This window comes from Geotrypetes seraphini, chromosome 5 (assembly GCF_902459505.1).
Source record: "Geotrypetes seraphini chromosome 5, aGeoSer1.1, whole genome shotgun sequence".
Classification (NCBI taxonomy): Eukaryota; Metazoa; Chordata; class Amphibia; order Gymnophiona; family Dermophiidae; genus Geotrypetes; species Geotrypetes seraphini.
In genome coordinates, this window is record NC_047088.1 from 250,606,483 (window position 1) to 250,625,713 (window position 19,231).

Genomic DNA, 19,231 nt, shown 5'->3' on the forward strand with positions numbered 1-19,231 from the left:
GTAGTGGCTTCCCCCATGTCTTTCTCATTAACAGACTATGGACTTTTCCTCCAGGAACTTGTCCAAACCTTTCTTAAAACCAGCTACGCTATCCGCTCTTACCACAACCTCTGGTTTAGCGTTCCAGAGCTTAACTGTTCTCTGAGTGAAAAAAAATTTCCTCCTATTGGTTTTAAAAGTATTTCCCTGGAACTTCATCGAGTGTCCTCCTTCCACAACCTGGAGACTAAAGCAAACTCTTCTGCCCTACAGCTGAGCCCCAGGTCTTCCTCTGAAATAGGAGTCTAATCTATTCCATTCAGGAATATGTTTTCCTCCTTGTAGCTTTATCTGTTGCAAACAGGAACGATAAGATGGCTAAATAGATTTCCATGAAATATGACTCTGTTTAACACTGTCAAGGAATTGTGGTTCTACATGCCCAGATCTCCATTTGTTTAGACGTGAGCTCTTTATTATAAGAAAGATTATGCATTCTAAAAGGGAATCGAGCTTCCTGATTATTGAAGCATTATTTCTGTACACCTTGTGATTAAATGCTCCTTTTTTGGAAGGGGAAGGGGGGCGATTTGTCAAACAAACAGAACCACGGCATGATGAAACATTGCATTACCAATTCAGACACGCTGACCTGTGAGAAAAGTGAGTGATGAAATGAGTTAAAGGCAAAGAAAAAAGCCTACTCTTAAAAAGGATGGAAAGCAATGAGACCTTTGTTAATGATACCATTAGCACAGCAGAGCTTTAGTAACAGGGCCCCTTAAAGAGGTCACTATAGGACAACCTATAGACCTTTCATCAGAAGAAGCCAAGAGAAAAGCAGAAATCACTGAAGTTAGGGACCTCCCTGTTAAATAGCTATAAATATTCAAAGAATTTGGAAAAAATGCCCTCTGGCCAATTTTTTTAACTTTTTTTTTTTTAATTTATGCCCCTGTATCGCTCCATGGTGCGACTTCATCTGGAGTATTGCGTTCAATTCTGGTCTCCTTATCTCAAGAAAGATATAGGGCTCCTTTTACTAAGCTGTGATAGCGTTTTTAGCGTACACAGAATTTTAGCGCGTGTTACGCAGCTAGAATTAACGCCAGCTCAATGCTATCGCAGCTTAGTGAAAGGAGTCCATAGTGGCGCTAGAAAAGGTTCAAAGAAGAGTGACCAAGATGATAAAGGGGATGGAACTCCTCTCATATAAGGAAAAGCTTTAACAATTAGGGCTCTTCAGCTTGGAAAAGAGATGGCTGAGGGGAGATATGGTTGAAGTCTACAAAATCCTGAGTGAAGTAGAACGGGTACAAGTGGATCGATTTTTCACTCCGTCAAAAATGACAAAGACTAGGGGGACACTCGATGAAGTCACAGGGAACTACTTTTAAACCCAATTGGAGGAAATTTTTTTTTCAATTGGAGAATAGTTAAGCGTTGCCAGAGGATGTGGTAAGAGCAAACAACGTAGCTGGTTTTAAGAAAGGTTTTGACAAATTCCTGGAGGAAAAGTCCATAGTCTGTTATTAAGAAAGACATGAGGGAAGCCACTGCCCTGAATCAGTAGCAAGGAATATTGCTACTCCTTGGGTTTTGGCCAGGTACTAGTGACCTGGATAGGCCACCGTGAGAATGGGCTTCTGGGCTTGATGGACCATTGGTCTGACCCAATGAGACTATTCATATGTTTTATGTATATGGGGCTGTACTCTTTTTCCAGTTAATCTGACAGTGCTATCCATCACCTACCTATACAGTGTCTGAAATTTGTTGTAAAGCACCGTGCTTTGTATAAAGGACTACACAAATGTCTTAAGAACTAAATGGGAAAGCTTAGGTGAAGGCGAAAAGAAAAATATGAGTAAACTTCACCGAACACCTAAGGAAACAGACATGCTCCATGCCCTTGGCTAGGCTGTTGGAAGCAAAGATAAATGGATCACTCGAAAAGCAACATCATAACAGTTTTGGAGGACAGAGTATTAAAAGTTAAATGGCTTTTTCATGGCCCTGTTCTCTTTTGAATTTTATGTGCAGTGACTTTCTAACCCAGGAAGGCAAGACATAGATTATGAGGAGACACTTTCCAGCCAGTTTCCCTTGTTCATCCTCTATCTCTTCTAACAAAAGCGCATTTGCAACACCCAAAAGGCACCATTCTATGTGGGAGCCTCCGTCTAGGTACCCCGAGAACACGTGATAAGAGGATTGCATAGTAAGATCCCCGACGCACTTCTGAAGCAGGTGGGGATCGTGAGAGGAGCCGCTGCCACGTCTTCAGTGGCGTACCAAGGGGCAGGATCTGGCCGGCGGTGCACCCCCTAAGGCTGCCGTCGGAGAGAAAATTCGGGCCAGCCAATCGCTGCCTGGCTGGGCGGAACTTCCTCTCCGACGGCAGAATTGACGTCGGGGGAATTCTGGTCGGGCCGACGGTGGGAAGCAGAGAGAGCTTGGGGCAGCCGCGGCGGTGGCTTTGGGGCCTGTTTCTCCCGATGGTGGCAGCAGTGGCTTTGTGGAGGGTAGGGAGAAAGAAAGATATCTTCTTTCTTAAAGGGCCCTTGGCCACAAGAGGGCATCCGCTGAAAATCAAGGGTGGGAAATTTCATGGCGACACCAGGAAGTATTTCTTCACCAAAAGGGTGGTTGATCATTGGAATGAACTTCCACTTCAGGTGATTGAGGCCAGCAGTGTGCTGGATTTTAAAAAGAAATGGGATACACATGTGGGTTCTCTAAGGAGGTAAAATCAAGGGGGGTGGGTCAATAGAGTGGGCAGACTTGTTGGACTATGGCCCTTTTCTGCCGTCATCTTCTATGTTTCTAATGTTCATTCCTGTTCTTGCTTGTTGGTTTCTCTTTGATATTGTGAAAGTTCTTAAGAGATAAGAACATAAGAAGTTGCCCCCGCTGAGTCAGACCAGAGGTCCATCTTGCTCAGCGGTCCGCTCCCGCGGCGGCCCATCAGGCCTAGTGCCTGAACAGTGGTCCCTGATTAATTTTGTAACTTACCTCTAATCCCATCCCTATAATCTACCTCTACTCTTATCTGTACCTCTCAATCCCTTTATCGTCGAAGTACCTATCCAAAGCTTCTTTGAACCCCTGTAGCGTGCTCCTGTTTATCACATCCTCTGGTAGTGTGTTCCATGTATCTACCATCTTCTGTGTGAAAATGAACTTCCTGGCGTTCATTCTAAACCTCTCCCCTTTCAATTTCTCTGAGTGCCCCCCTGGGCAGAAAGAAAAACTGGTAAATTTGATATTTTGAGGACAATTTCCATGGTAAAAAGCATTTTGCCTGTGCAAGATGGATATATAAAAATTACCCTCCTTCAATAAGATCAAAAGCCCACTTTTGGGTGCCTGTTTATGGTGGGGGAGGTAAAGTAGGCACCTAGATGGTATTTTAAAATCATTCAATGCTGTTTTCAAGTAAAGTTCTAGCCATACGAGGGGCAGGTGTCAATTGACCAGGCACGCTGTCTACCCGTGGCAGTTTTCAGAGAGAGGCACAACAAAGGAGTCGCGAGGATGAGATGTCGATAATTCAGCCACGCTTTGGATACCAGATATTTTTCTGCTCGCTTCTAAATATGACCTGCATTGAATGCTCTATGTAGGCGATAGAACGACCAGCCATTGAGACTCTTGACAAAAGTGTGGTGTCAGGTCAAAAGCGCGCCGGGACAAAGGCGCGCGCAGACAATTGAGCGCTGCGTGGCGGCGCGCACCAAAGAAAATTACTGTTTTTAGGGGCTCCGATGGGGGGGAACCCCCCACTTTACTTAATACAGATCGCGCCGCGTTGTGGGGGCGTTGTGGGGGGTTTGGGGGGTTGTAACCCCCCACATTGTACTGAAAACTTCACTTTTTCCCTGTTTTTAGGGAAAAAGTTAAGTTTCCAGTAAAATGTAGGGGGTTACAACCCCCCAAACCCCCCACAACGCCGCCGCGATCTGTATTAAGTAAAGTGGGGGGGCTCCCCAACAAAACCCCCCGTCGGAGCCCCTAAAAACAGTAATTTTCTTCGGCGCGCGCCTCCGTCTTGCGCTCAGTTGTCGGCGCACGTCTTTGTCTTCCGCAATTATGTCTATGAACCCAAAAGCGTAGATGCCGAAATAGTCAGCGCCGAGTCTTCAAGTCCTCGCAGTGCTATCAATAAAGCAAACTTTGAACTTTACACCCGTGGCTGAATTATTGACATCTGATCCTCACGATTCCTTTGCTGTGCCTTGATTGTCTCATCGTTGAGGCCTCCTTGGGCTCCCTTTTTAGTTTTCAGAGAGAAACTTAGGCACATTGTTTTACTTTCAGAACTGGTGCAAAGCTCATGGGTAAAAAAAAAAATAATAATAATAGGGCCATATAATGGCCTAAAGGAAAGAAAATAATAACATCTTCTCTTTCTGAATGAATTGTGCTTAGACGTTCTTCTAACCCAGGGGTAGGGAACTCCGTCCTTGAGAGCAGTATTCCAGTCAGGTGTTCAGGATTTCCCCAATGAATATGCATGAGATCTATTTGCATGCACTGCTTTCAATGCATATTCATTGGGGAAATCCTGAAAACCCGACTGGACTAAGGCTCTCGAGGACCGGAGTTCCCTACCCCCTGTTCTAACTCCTCGTAAAACTTATAGTGACATTCTGGCCATCTCTAGGAAGGGGACAAATGTTTTCTTGTTTTGGCTCACCAGTCCAGAAAGAAATTAGCTTTTAATGTCCTTTCTCTCCAGCACATCAGGGTTCAGTTACTGACTCGGCCACAGCATTAATTGCCATATTCTTTTTTTCTCTCCCCTTTTGATTTTTTTCACTTTACATCTAAGTTTGCCACAGAATAATCTTATTTTCAAGGACGCTTTTGGGCAGATTTACTTGGAACATCTATTAAATCATGTTTTTGGCTGATTAGTTTTCACATTGTGCATAATTAATAACAAAGGCAGGTAGGGAACCTTTATCCTAGCTATAAAAAGGGTAAAAGGAATTATCTAGCACAGAGATCATTTAGGCCAAGGCTGCCCAAGTCCACTCTTCGAGATCTACTGGCAGGCCAGGTTTTCAGGATATCCACAATGCAGTGCAGGCAAATCTCTCTCATGCATATTCATTGTGGATATCCTGAAAATCTGGCCTGCTAGTAGATCTCGAGGACCGGACTTGGGCAGCCCTGATTTAGGCAGACAGGAATGTGTTGTAGTGGGGTGTTGTGTCTGGGTTCTGCCAATAGGTGGCAGGGCACAGTCTGAGAGAGGAAACCTATAAACTCGTGTGCCACTGCACCATGCTGTGCCCCAGAGAGATTCCAGAATTTGTTTTTAAAAATTCCCTTCATAAGTATACACTAGAATAGATGATATGTACATACATTAGAGTCTGTCAGTTATGAGCATCTGTGTGCTTAAGGATACAACCACTCAGACCAGCATCATTCTTTGATGTGGTTGGTCCTTCCATACTAACAACAAATAATTTTATTTTTTATGCAGTATTTATCCTAACTTGAGCAACAAAGCAATCAAGGCTTTGTAACCCTTTGGTTCTTCTTATCTTTGCAAACTTGGATTTTTAGCTTTGAAAGAAATTAAATAAAAAAAAGAGAGATGGGAAGAGGAAGTAACGTCATCGCCGCGGATGGGAGCTTGAACTGAGAGCTCCGTTCGGGCCGGCGTTTTAACTATCATATTGTTGTGTAAACGGCGCGATTTTCTTACCCCCGGGTGCTGGTGATGTGTGTGGGGAGACAGCGGACACCATGGCAACGCGAAAAAAGTTGCCCGGCGAAAAACCTGGCCAGCGCACGATGGAGCAAGCGCTGGGCCGAGCTGCACGTGGCAGCGTGGGCCTGGAGACGAGTAGCGGGGAGGCGGCAAAATTGAGCGGAGCCATCGCGGCTGTGGCTGACATGGTCACGGACCCGCTGCCGGAGAGTGCCTCGCTGGAACCGCTTACTAAAGCGGACATGCAGCGCTGGATTGCAGAAGTGAAATCCGAAATCTCGGCAGTGGCGGTGCAAGTTCGGGAGGCAGTGCAGGAGCTGCACACTGACCTGGTGGAGGTGGGCACGAGGGTCGAAGTGGTAGAGATGCATCTAGATAGCTGTGAGGAAAATGTGACTGGAGTGCAGAGATCTCTGGAAATTGCTTCTGCAGACTACCAACTTCTCCTGGACAAGGTCGAGGACCTGGAGAACCGCACCCGGCGTAATAACTTGAGGGTGCGGGGCCTACCGGATCTGCCTGAGTTTAAAGATGTTCGTGCTACTACTATCAAGCTGATCAGGTGGCTGCTACAGGATGACATACTGGAGCCGGGAATTGAGCGAGCACATCGAGCTCTGGGACCCCGGACAACAGATCAATCTAAGGATATTGTGCTATGTCTGCAGAGCTTTGTCCTTAAAGAGCAGATCTTCCGCAGAGCCCGGGAGTTGGGCACGGTTACTTGGGAAGGTCATCGGTTGGAGTTTTATCAAGACCTGGCTGCGGGCACGCTCCAGAAACGTCGGGCATTCAGAGAGGTGACCAAGGCTTTGCAGCGCAGCAATTTGCGCTACCGCTGGACTTACCCTTTTGGAGTGGTTATCACCATCAATGGAGTTCATACCAAAGTTACCACAGTTCGGGAGGCTCGTGGTCTGTTGCAACAAGCAGGTATCGAGATTCCGGAGGAGGCGGCCCCTGCAGGGGGTGCAGTACTCAACCGAGTGGGGCATCCCGCACCCTCCCGATGGCAACGCGTGGAGAGTGGATCCAGGAGCGGGAGGGGTGGCCGAGGGGGAGGACCCCCTCTCCGAGCTACCGCTTCTTCCTCGAGTGCCCCTCCCTGAGGGCTGATTGACTGTGTTTGTTTTGTTCCAGTTTCTTATGTACTTTTCATGCCTGTGGGGGGTGTTTCTTGAGGATGGGTACCTGGGTTTTGAGTGTTGGATGGGAGCTTTGTGGGGGAAGCCCATGGACTGGTTTTGGACTATGGTGGGAAGGGGGGATGTTGAAGGGTTGTACTTGTGATATGTAGGGGAGCATTGCAGTGTGGGGGGGGGAGGGGGAGTGCGAATTGTGGTGTGGGGACAAGTGGGGTTGGTGGGGTGGTTCATGGGGATTGTTGTGGGTGCTGTTCTTGATAGTTGACATTTGGTTGTGGGGTTTGTGTAAGGGGCCATGGGGATGGTTCACTTCCTTGTATGCTGGTAGGTTTGGTTGCGGTTACAAGGGGCGGGTGGTGGCTCGGAACAGAAATTCTGGCGTTTTAATGATAGTCTCCTAGACGACCCGGAGGTGGGAGAACAGATTGAGGGGTGGATACAGGACTATTTGGATGTGAATGTGGAGTGTGGAGCTTCGTTGGAAGCGGTTTGGGAGGGGTTAAAGGCTACCCTTAGGGGCAGATTGATTGCCCTGGCCTCGGCCCGGCAGAGTAAGAGACGGGAAGATGCGGCGGCGTTGCTGATTCTGATTGGTCGGTTGGAGAGCTTGCATAAGCGTAGCCCTTGGGATGTAGAATTGCGTGGGCGATTGTTTCAAGCGCGCCGGGATCTCCAAGCTTTAGATTTAGAGCGATTACACCATAATTTGCAACTTCTTCAACAGAGATACTTTGAGTTTTCTAATAAAGCTAGTCGACTGGTTGCCCATCGTCTGAAAGTGCGGCAGACGCGCAATCAGATTCTCTCGCTTCGGGCGGCCTCAGGTGAGCTGTTGCAGAAAGAGGATGCTATTCGTGCCCGCTTTGTGGAGTACTACTCCCATCTATACACTCCGGAAGCTCCTGGGCCCTTGCAGGACCTGGATGCTTATCTAACTTCGACGGCGTTGCCCCGGATTGCACATGATGATGTAGTGCAGTTGGACCGCCCTCTCACGCTGATCGAGGCTCGTGGAGCGCTGCGTTCTATGAAACTTGGTAAGTCGCCTGGGTTGGATGGTTTTACCGTTCGGTACTATAAACGTTTTCAGGATCTTTTGCTACCTCCTTTGTTGCGCTTCCTTAACTCTTTGCAAGAGAATAGTGCCCTTCCCTTCTTCATGCGACTGGCGGGTGTAACGGTGTTGGCCAAGGAGGGGAAGGACCCCCTTCAATGTGCTTCCTATAGACCGATCTCGCTTTTGGGGGTTGACACTAAGATTTTCACGTGGATTTTGGCGGACAGAATGATGAGCTGGATTCCCCGGCTGATCCATCCGGATCAGTCGGGCTTTGTAGCGGGACGTCAGGTGGGCGATAATACTCGCCGGGTTTATAATCTGTTTGAACGGGCCAGGGAGGGTGTGCGGGAAACGGTGTTTCTATCTATCGATGCTGAGAAAGCGTTTGATAGGGTGTCCTGGCCTTTCTTGTTTCGGGTATTGGAGTCGGTGGGTTTGGGTCCGCGCATGCGTGATTGGATATGGGTCCTTTACACTTGTCCTCTTGGTTGTATTAAGGTGAATGGGGGTTACTCGGAGACTTTTTCATTAGCACGGGGAACACGTCAGGGGTGTCCTCTTTCCCCGCTCCTCTTTGCTTTGTCGGTGGAGCCCCTGGCGCAGCGGGTGCGGATGAATCGGGATATTAAGGGAGTTGTGGTGCCGGGAGGGGATTATAAGTTGGCTTTGTTCGCGGATGATATTTTGTTCACGGTGGAGGATCCTGAAAGTTCCTTACCTGCTATATTACGGGAGTTGGAGGATTTTGGTAAGGTATCGGGCTTTCGAGTTAATGTTGGAAAATCTGAGCTCCTTAATATTAACCTGCCTGACGACCGAGTGTCTTACCTCCGAGACCGGTTTTCGTTTCGGTGGGTTCAGCATTCACTGCGATACCTTGGGGTTTGTTTCGGACCGCCGGGAGTGGATCTCTATGATCTGAATTTTCCTCCGCTCTTTCGCCACATTCGACAAGACTTGCTTAGTTGGAAAGATCAGTACTTTTCTTGGTTGGGCAGGGTGGCAATTGTGAAGATGATGATTATACCTCGTCTTTTGTTCTTATTCCAGGTATTGCCGCTCTGGGTGGGCAGGGGAGCGTTGGAGGGGGTCCAAAGGCATATCTTCAATTTTATTTGGGCCGGTCGGAGACCTAGAGTGAGTAGGAAGGTCTTATGTATGGGGAGGAGTGATGGGGGATTGGGGGTTCCCAATGTGGTAAAATATTACCAGGCTGCCCAGTTGCGCGCCCTTTTAGAGTGGCAGACGCAGATACCGAAGCCGTGGGTGGTGATAGAGCAAAGTTTAAGTGATGGGGTGCCTTTGTTACATCGGCCATGGTTACCTGGCAGGGTGCGGTTGGTGGGTGGCCTGTCCTCGGTTAGAACTTCTTTGAGGGTATGGAACCAGACAGAGATTTCGGCAGTTGGAACCCAAGCACAGTACCGGGTAAAGCTTTGGATTCTCGCCCAGAAATAGCTAAGAAGAAAAAAAAAAAAAAAAAAAAAAAATTTTAAATTGAATCAGGTTGGGCAGACTGGATGGACCATTCGGGTCTTTATCTGCCGTCATCTACTATGTTACTATGTTACTATGTTACTATGGTTTATTGTTGGGTAGGCGCCATTCCTGGTATACCCCATTGAGACATAATCCAGACTTTCCACCGGGAAGGGGTGGGGGAGTGTTTACTGATTGGGAATCTAGGGGCTTAGTTTGTGTGGGACAATTGTGGGATCCGGTCTTGGGCCGTATTAGACCCTTTGCAGAGCTCCGGGGCCAGTTTGACTTTGGGGTCCAGGATCTGTTTCCCTATCTACAAGTTGTTCACTATATCCGGACCTCGGGTCTACTGGGGGATTTGAGAGGTGGCAAGACTCCCTTTGAGCTGTTGCTGGGTCCGGTGCTCCGGAAGGGAGCTCTGTCTGCTGTATATCGGTGCCTTAATTGTCGGGGAGCCCAGCATCCCTACATGAGGGCCTGGGCGGGTGACTGGGGCTCTGCTATTTCCTGGGACACTTGGGGGGACATCTGGTCAGAGATTTCCTCGGCGGGTATAGCTGCTTTGTTGATAGAGAATGGATATAAGGTCCTCTTTCGTTGGTACTATACCCCTCAGGTTGTGGCACGTTGGCAAGGGTGTGTGAGTGTTCTTTGCTGGAGGGGCTGTGGGGAGGTGGGTACCTACTTCCATATGTGGTGGCAATGTGGGAGGGTGTGTGGGTTCTGGACTGAGGTTTTCTCTCGAGTGTCCCAGATCCTGGATATCCAGATTCCGGTTGATTGGCGTCATGCCCTGTTGTTCTGGCATCAATTGGATCTAGCTTGGGGGGATTCTCTGTTTTGCAAGTTGGCATTCACTGCTGCTAGACTGGAAATAGCCTCCTTGTGGAATCAACCGCACCCTCCCACATGGGACATGGTGGAGCAACGCTTGCTTAATTGGCAGCTTCTTTACCATTTAACGGCCCTACGGCATGGCAAACTCCATGGCTATGCTTACATTTGGCGAAGATTTTGGGCTTCTGTGGGGGTTTGTGGCAGGGGTGGCTTGGGGCTTTGAGTTGAGCTTGGGGCTGAACTGGAAAGACTGGGATTAGGGGGACCCTATAATCATCTTTCTCTTCCATTCTTTGTTTACGTATAAAATCGGATGATTCTCAACCTTTTGGGTGCTGTAGGTATGGTGTTTTGTCCCTGGGGGGAGGGGGAGGGGGGTATTGGCTGCGTTCTGGTGGGTGTTTTTGTTGGACTGTAGGGATTGCACATGTCTTTGCTCTTGGCTACACTTCGGGCGTTTTCTGGAGTGTGGTGTATTGCTTGTTGTTTTCTTGTTGTTGCATCTCCTATGTATATGTAATGCTTGGTGTGTTTATTTTAATAAAAGCTTTTATTAAAAAAAAAAAAAAAGAGAGATGGTGGATGATGAAATGCGTGTTTGCTCGTTGACTATCGAGCCCCGTTTGGACTGGAATTAATTTGCACTCAAAACCAAGCACATCCATCGCACCGATTAGCAATTCTATTCTATCTACTTTAGTTTCACCGTTGTTACACTTACCCATACATAGCTTAAAGAACTTTACATAAATAACACTCAAAGTTAATTTTTTGTTGGCTTTGCAATTTTATAATTTCAAGTATAATGTGCCACAAAAAAACATTTGCTTTGTTTAGTGCGCCAGAGCTAAAAAATTTGCGAGACACTGCTGTAAGTTCTGAGCTGGCCTAGGACGTTCCAAGACTTTCACTAGACAGGCAAGCAAACATTTCCATCTCAACAGCAGCATTTCCAGAGGTAGTTTGCAAAGCTGTAAAGTTAATTTTTTTGTGCTTCTGAAACAGGACTCTATGTTTGTTTCCCCTCCAGAGAAGGAAATGTTCCAAGGACGTGTGTCTAAAAAGGTCCATCTAAGTAGGTAACTAACCATTGGCTCTTTTGTGTAACAAGTATCAACAGTTCTAGAAGACTGATGCTGTTGTGGGAAAGGGAAAGGGACCAGGACATGTATACCACCTTTTTGTAACCACATTCAAAGTGGTTTACATACAGGTACTTCAAGCATTTTCCCTGTCTGTCCTGGTGGGCTCACAAGCTATCTAATGTACCTCAAGCAGTGGAGGATTAAGTGACTTGCCCAGGGTCACAAGGAGCAGCACAGGGCTTGAACCCACAGCCTCAGGGGGCTGAAGCTGTAGCTCTAACCACTGTACCACACTCTCCTCCAATACAATCTCAGAAATGAGCTAAGTATAGAAGAATGAAGCCATTGTGACATCACTGATGAGGTTGGCTTTTATTGGTGGGATGAGGCATTATGACATCAGGGAAAGGGACCTTTTTGTACTCATACAACCACACTCAAAGTGTTTTACATACAGGTATTTCAAGCATTTTCCCTGTCTGTCCTGGTGGGCTCACAAGCTATCTAATGTACCTCAAGCAGTGGAGGATTAAGTGACTTGCCCAGGGTCACAAGGAGCAGCACAGGGCTTGAACCCACAGCCTCAGGGGGCTGAAGCTGTAGCTCTAACCACTGTACCACACTCTCCTCCAATGCAAAATGAGCTAAGTATAGAAGAATGAAGCCATTGTGACATCACTGATGAGGTTGGCTTTTATTGGTGGGATGAGGCATTATGACATAAGGGAAAGGGACCTTTTTGTAGTCATACAACCACACTCAAAGTGTTTTACATACAGGTACTTCAAGCATTTTCCCTGTCTGTCCCGGTGGGCTCACAATCTATCTGATGTACCTGGGGCAGTGGAGGATTAAATGAGTAGCCCAGGGTCACAATGAGCAGTGTGGGGTTTGAACTAGAGAATGACACGGTGGCGGTTACCCGCCAAAACGGTGACCAAAAAAATGGTCACCGCAAGTTCGGGGACAAGGTCATTCACCGCCCCGTGGAGCGGTGAATGGTAGCACGGGGCGGTGAACAATCTTGAACGCGCGGTGACCGAGCGTTCGAACTGGCAGCCCTCTCTCTCCCACTGGCCGTCCATATATCTCCCTCCCTCCTTTTCCCTTACCTTTTCTTCTTAAAATGGCGATTTCTATAAGGCTACGAGCTGTATTACAGCCGGAGCCTTGAAGTCGCGTCGTGTTGCCTGGTGGTAAAAGTCTCCTCTGACGCAACTTCCTTTTTCCGGTTGCATCGGAGGAGACTTCTAGCAGGCAACCCGACGCGACTTCAAGGCTCCGGCTGTAATACAGCTCGTAGCCTTATAGAAATCGCCATTTTAAGAAGAAAAGGTAAGGGAAAAGGAGAGAAATGCACGGCTGGCCGGTGGGAGGGAGCTGCTGGACCGCAAGAAGGATGCTGGGGGTGGGGGGATGGAGAGGAGAAGACGCTGAAGACGGGGACGGGGCGGTGAAAGGGACAGCGGGGACGGGGCGGTGCAGAGAATGGTGGTCCAAGGATGGGGCGGTAGATGGGGACATAATTTTTCCCCGTGTCATTCTCTAGTTTGAACCCACAACCTGAGGGTGCAGCTCTAACCACTACACCACACTCTCCTTTAGGACAGCAGCACACATCTGCAACTTTCTGGTCATAGCGAGTTTCAGGATGGTCGCCTTCGGTTCTGACGTCAAGCTATCTCTTCCTTTTTTTTCCCACCACAGCGTTGATGGCATTTGCAGCAGTCAATGTAGGAATCATGGAATGTGCCCACTGGAAATCTATTGTCTGTATGAAATCAGGAACTGAATGGGAGGGATATATGTACATCTTTTTATAGAAACAGTAACTGGACATATAACTTTGCTGTCACTTCTTTAAGTAGAGGAACATTGCATGGGAACCACATTTACCGTGTTCTTGAATGGGAAACAAAGGCCAGTTCATCGGAAGATCTACCCAATTTATTATGGTTTCCATGAGAAGGAACCACTTGTACAGAATGGTTCTCTTCTGTGACCTAGTGGTCCGGGTGGTTACAGACAGGTCCTGTACAATGAGGACATATTATAGTTTTGTTTTTTTCTTAAGTAGGTTCAACATCATTTCACCACTGGGGGGCTTCTTTTCATAGTCACCACTGTTGTCTTCCGGAGACCCATCAAGGTCCACAGGAATGTAGAAATATCCCATAATGGAAAAAATTATACATACGACAAACAGAAGGCCTGCAAACAAGACAAACTCTGCCCACTGCAAAAAAAACAAACAAAAAAGGCAAATAGAGTGTGAGCATGTAACTTTTAACATACATCAATAAACATATGTGAGACATATATGTAAGAGTTAAAAAAGAGATGTCTGCAGATAAGAAACTGGGTCAGAACCCCAAATGGGGGGGGGTCACAAAACCCATGTTTGTGGTTCTAACCTGGGTAGGCTCCCTATAGGTGCAACCACAAGGAGAATTCAAGAAGGAATGGGAGTGATCAATTCAGTGAGCCAGGAAATGCAGGAAGCCCAGCTCAAAGGCAAATAGTATTATACTGAGCTCCAAGAAAGGACTCAACACAGTCCGTGTTTCGGCTAATCAGCCTTCATCAGGAGTCCTATGCAGCCATACAATAAAACCACATTTCACCCTCGAGAAGAGAAGATTGCGAGGGGATTTGATAGAGACTTTTAAAATATTAAAAGGATTTGATAAAATAGACCAGGAAACAGCATTACTAACATTTTCGGAGATGACACGGACACAGGGTCATAGCCTGAAACTGAGTATCAGCAGGTTTAGGACAAATGTTAGGAAGTTCTGTTTCACACAGCGAGTGGTTGGCGCTTGGAATGCTCTCCCGGAGGAGGTTGTGGCGGAGCCTACTGTTCCGAATTTCAAGCGCAAGTTGGATGCACATCTTCTTGAAAATCATATTGAGGGATACGGGAAATCCGGGTCTCCTAAAAGGTGTACTTAAATGGGCCGCCGCATGCGCGGATCGCCGGACAGGATGGACCTCGGTCTGATCCGGTGAAGGCATTTCTTATGTTCTTATGAGTCTTACTAGTAGATTATTAGGCCACTAATGTCATAAATACTGCTTTGTAGTGAAGCAGGAGCGTGGTTCATTGAACTGGTCACTCTCGTTCCTCCTTCACGTTTCCTTATGGCTGTTCTGTGGGGGTATGCTCATTTTTACTCTCCATAGGGTTCCATTTTTGCTCCCCTCTGTGCGTTCCACAGTTTTATGGGTCATAACCACAATAAGATTGACAAGCACTGGTCTTACCCTGTCTGTGTTTCCATTTGTAGCTGACTTCTGTACTATCACAAACAATTTGATCAGTGGGCTTCTCCCTCTCAGTGAAGTAGTAAGGGGGGGAAGACTGCCCCCGGTGCCATCTTGGTGGTGGCACTGGCACCTCTCCACCCCCAGCCCCCGCTCGCCCTCTCTTTTCCCTCCCCCTCCCTGTACCTATTTAAATCTTCGCCAGCGTGAGCAAATTTTCCGGCCTGCTGCTCATGCCAGCCTGGCTCCCTTCTGAAATCATTTCCGGGTCATGGGGCCAGGAAGTGACATCAGAGGGAAAGCCACCTCGGCATAAGCAGCAGGCCAGAGAAACTGCTTGTGCTGGCGAAGATTTAAAGAGATAGGGGGGAAGGGAGTGCATGAGTGTATCATGGGGTAGGGAAGGAGCAGTGGGAGCGCCACCATCTTGAGGCACCTCCTATCCTTGCTACGCCACTGCTCCCTCCTTGTGTTACTACCGTGTTTCCCCCAAAATAAGACGTCTTATATTAATTTTGGGCCCAAAAAATGCATTAGGGCTTATTTTTAGGAATGTCTTTATTTTTTTTTTTCATGTACAACAATCATCTCTCCCTTCCTCTCCTCCTCCCCAATTCTTCCTCTTTCCTTTCTCCCTCTCCCCCCAATGTGCAGCATCTTTCCTCCCCTCTCATTCATCCCCTTGTGCAGCATCTTTCTATCCCTCCTTCCCATCCCCCTGTGCAGCAGAACCCTACTGACCCACCCACTGTGATGCGGCAGAGGGAAAGCCCCAACGGGGAAGATCACAAAGCAGCCCGTTCAGAGTACTGCCGCTGCTTTAGGAGGCCTCGGAGCGAAGGTATGTCAGGTCTCACCGGGGGTGGGGATTGCTGAATTGACGAGTCTTATTTTTTCAGCAAAGCGGGCAGCACTAGTGTCAGGGATGGAGTCGGGGAGTGTTGGGAACATTTGGGGTGGGGGCTTCGAGGGTTGATCTTAAACAGGGCTTTTTTGGGGGTAGGGCTTATATTAGGAGCATCTATGGAAGTCATGCTAAGGCTTATTTTCGGGAAAACAGGGTAAGATCTCTTTAGTGCTTGTCCCATCCACGCTTGATTTGTCAGGTTTGTCTAGCTACATAGCAAGATTTAAGGATGCCGTAGTGTCTTTGAAACCAAAGCTACAGGACAATATGCACCATTTCAAACAGGGTCAGCGACACAGATTTGATTCTAGCTCTGGAATTCCTTGGTTCCACGTACCCAGAGCCAATCACCAGAATAGGACTCCCTCCATTATAACCTAACTTTTAGCATCACCGTCTAGGTGAAATTAAATACTATTCAGCAAGATGCATCGAGGCTCTACCTGCTCCAGGGCTACAGTCTGGGCAATAATTAGCACAATGAGATTTCCGAAGGCCACCGTGAGAAGCCAACCCGCCTGCAGGACTGACTTCATACTTGGAGGAGCCTGGGAAAAAGGAGCATAAAGAAAACATTGGTTCATTAGCTTCATGTGGGTGAAAATTGTTCCGTGTTTGATTCTGTAAATAGTATAGGTACAATTATTTGATATCCTGATTTTTTTTCATTGAAGATGTAGATAAATCTTTATCCTTATTAAAATTCTTGTAAACCACTATACAACATAAAAGTTTAGAAACATAGAAATAGACGGCAGATAAGGGCCACGGCCCATCAAGTCTGCCCACCCCAATAACCCTCCCCCCTCCCCTACAAAGTGGTTTACATAAACTATAAATAAAAAGCAGAACGCCCAAAAAAGTTCATAAGCAAAAAACTACCACATTACAACTGTAAATTAAAAAATAACCTCCCGTGAAGAGGCGATAACCAACATAAAAATTATACGCTAGTGGATCACTAGGCTGTAAAAAACCAAGTTTTCAAAATTTTTTAAAAGTTTCACATAATTCTCCAGCCTAAGGGCTAAATTCACTAATGCCACGGATCAGATCCATGTCTGGGGGGCTGATTCACGAATTGCCCTCATGCAAATGAGGGCGATCAGAATCACGCCCCCAACCGACTGCTCGGATCGTTGAATAGCGATCCCGATGCATGCGCAGACCATCTGTAGATGGTCTGTGCATGCTTAAAAAGCAGCAACCTTTTTTTTTTTTTTTTTTACTTTTTTAACTTTTTATAGCGAGCCCATGGTTTTAACCCACTTTAAACCTGCAGGTTAAAACCACGGGCTTGCACTGCAGGGGAAGACCGGGCAGAAGCAGGGCAGTGTTGTGCAGCATTTACTTGGAAATCCAGAGTTGGGGAGGCAGAGAACAGGTCGCGGCAGAGAGCAAGAGAGCTGGGGAGGCAGAGAGTCAGTTCGGGGCGGCAGAGAGAGAGAGTCGGGGAGGCAGTGAGCAGGTCGCGGCAGAGAGCAAGAGAGCTGGGGAGGCAGAGAGTCAGTTCGGGGCGGTAGAGAGAGAGTCGGGGAGGCAGCGAGCAGAAGAGCCGGGGAGGCAGAGAGAGAGTCAGGGAGGCAGAGAGCAGGAGAGCCAGGGAGTTAGAGAACAGGTCGTGGCAGAGAGTAAGAGAGCCGGGGAGGAAGAGAGAGAGTCGGGGAGGCAGAGAACAGGTCGCAGCAGAGAACAGGAGAGCCTGGGAGGCAGAGAGAGAGAGTCGGGAGGCAGAGAGCAGGAGAGCCTGGGAGGCAGAGAGAGAGAGTCGGGGAGGCAGCAAGCATGAGACCCAGGGAGGAAGAGAGAGAGTCGGGGAGGCAGAGAACAGGTCGCAGCAGAGAGCCGGGGAGGCAAAGAGAGAGTCGGGAGGCAGAGAGCAGGAGAGCCTGGGAGGCAGAGAGTCAGCTCGGGGCGGCAGAGAGAGAGAGTCGGGGAGGCAGCAAGCAGGAGACCCAGGGAGGAAGAGAGAGAGTCGGGGAGGCAGAGAACAGGTCGCAGTAGAGAGCAGGAGAGTCGGGGAGGCAGAGAGAGAGTCGGGGAGGCAGAGAGCAGGTCGCGGCAGAGAGCAGGAGAGCCGGGGAGGCAGAGAGCAGTGAAGCAGGGCAGAGAGTAGGTCAGCAGAAGGCAGGGCAGTCGGAAAGGACCTGAGTGACTGGTCCTCAGCAGTCACTTATTTTTGGATCGGTCAGCCCAGTCGGTGTCCCTCATTTTTTTTTTTTAGTGAATCGCTGCCTGCCTACATTTGAATGCCGTTCCCCATTTGCATACACAGATCGGAGGATGATCAGGACAGAGTTTAGTGAATCGGGTCGGAGGGAATTCGGGTCACAAAGGGGTCACTAAGCGGTCAGAAGTTGATCGGTGGGCTTAGTGAATTTAACCCTAAGTTCCCTAGGTAAGCTGTTCCACCTAGCACCATAACAGAGAGCATCCCAGCATTAGGAGAATAAATCTACATTAATTTCCTCCCCCCCCCCCCCTTTTTCTTTTTTACTAATCTGCAGTAGAGATTTCTACCGTGGCCCAGGGCGCTAAATGCTTCGACGCTCAGAGAATTCCTATGAGTATTGGAGCATTTAGCACTCCAGGCCGCGGTAGAAACCTCTATCTCGGCTTAGTAAAAAAAGGAGGGAGGGAGGTTAATGCTACATTGCTCCAGGTACAAAATAAGCACCTGTCTAAAATATCTAAACCACTTTGATTGTAACCACACAGAAAAAGCAGTTGTAGTGTGGGATGCATTCTATTGGACTAACATGAGAAAAACCTAAAGCTTGTGCTTCATGTGAAGTCCATCACACTGATATAATAACATCTGTCTGATAAATAGCATGCTAGCCTACAAAGAATGACCCAGCAAAAGGGGGGAGAGTATGGCACAGTAGTTAAACTTATCATGAAAGCTAAAAAATTTGATCATGTGACCCTGCTGCTTAAAAAGGCCCGCTGGCTTCCAGTAGCTCATCGTATAATGTACAAATTAAGTCTGCTTACCTTTAAATCTCTGTCATTTAAAACCCCAGCTTTTATCTATACATTTTTGATTCCTCATACCACATCCAGATTACTGCGGTCGAATGACCAACATTTATTGGTCATTCCCTCTCTCAAAATTATCAATACACGGCGGCAATCCATTTTTTCCGTTACAGCTCCACAAACATGGAATTCTCTTCCAATTTACTTAAGAGAGGGAAAAAACTTGAAAAGATTTAAGAGTAAACTTAAGGGTTTTCTTTTTAAAGATGCATTTGATGAATAAATGAATTGCTTATACTCTTTTGCACTCTTTTATCCTCAAAAATATTTTGGTTTTTCTTTCCCTTTCCTATCGTATTCAACCTTAATTGTTTTCTTTATAATCAGATTGTATTTCTTTCCTCTCCTCTCCTCATGTTTCAATATGTTTGTATAAGTTGGTTTTTTATCATGTTTAGTAGACTTAGTTTTTTGTTAGCTGTGTCTGTTACCCCCAACTCCGTAATTTTAATTATTTGTACATCGCCTAGAATTTGGAATAGGCGATTAATCAAATTTGATAATAAACTTGAAACTTAAAGCTACAGCCTCAGCACCCTGAGGCTGGGGGCTCAAAACCAACCTGCTCCATGTGACCCTGGGCAAGTCACTCAATCCCCCCATTGCCCCAGGTACATTAGATAGATTATGAGCCCACCAGAACAGACAGGGGAAAATGCTTGAGTACCTGAATAAATTCACGTAAATCGTTTTGAGCTC

The 19,231-nt window shown here is 47.3% G+C and overlaps 1 protein-coding gene across 5 annotated transcripts in view; it reads right to left on the bottom strand.

Annotated features, from left to right (window-relative positions):
* Positions 1-12,678: 12,678 nt before the first annotated feature.
* The window catches only part of SLC15A2 (solute carrier family 15 member 2), a 169,303-nt gene continuing 162,750 nt past the window's right edge, over positions 12,679-19,231 (bottom strand). For all 5 annotated transcript variants that reach the window (XM_033946704.1, XM_033946706.1, XM_033946703.1 and 2 more), the window contains 2 exons: positions 15,934-16,038; positions 12,679-13,552 (listed from right to left, as the gene is read on the bottom strand). In XM_033946704.1, the coding sequence (XP_033802595.1) occupies positions 13,367-13,552; positions 15,934-16,038 (291 nt within the window). In that variant the 3' untranslated portion in view covers positions 12,679-13,366. The remainder of the gene's footprint in view (positions 13,553-15,933; positions 16,039-19,231) is intronic.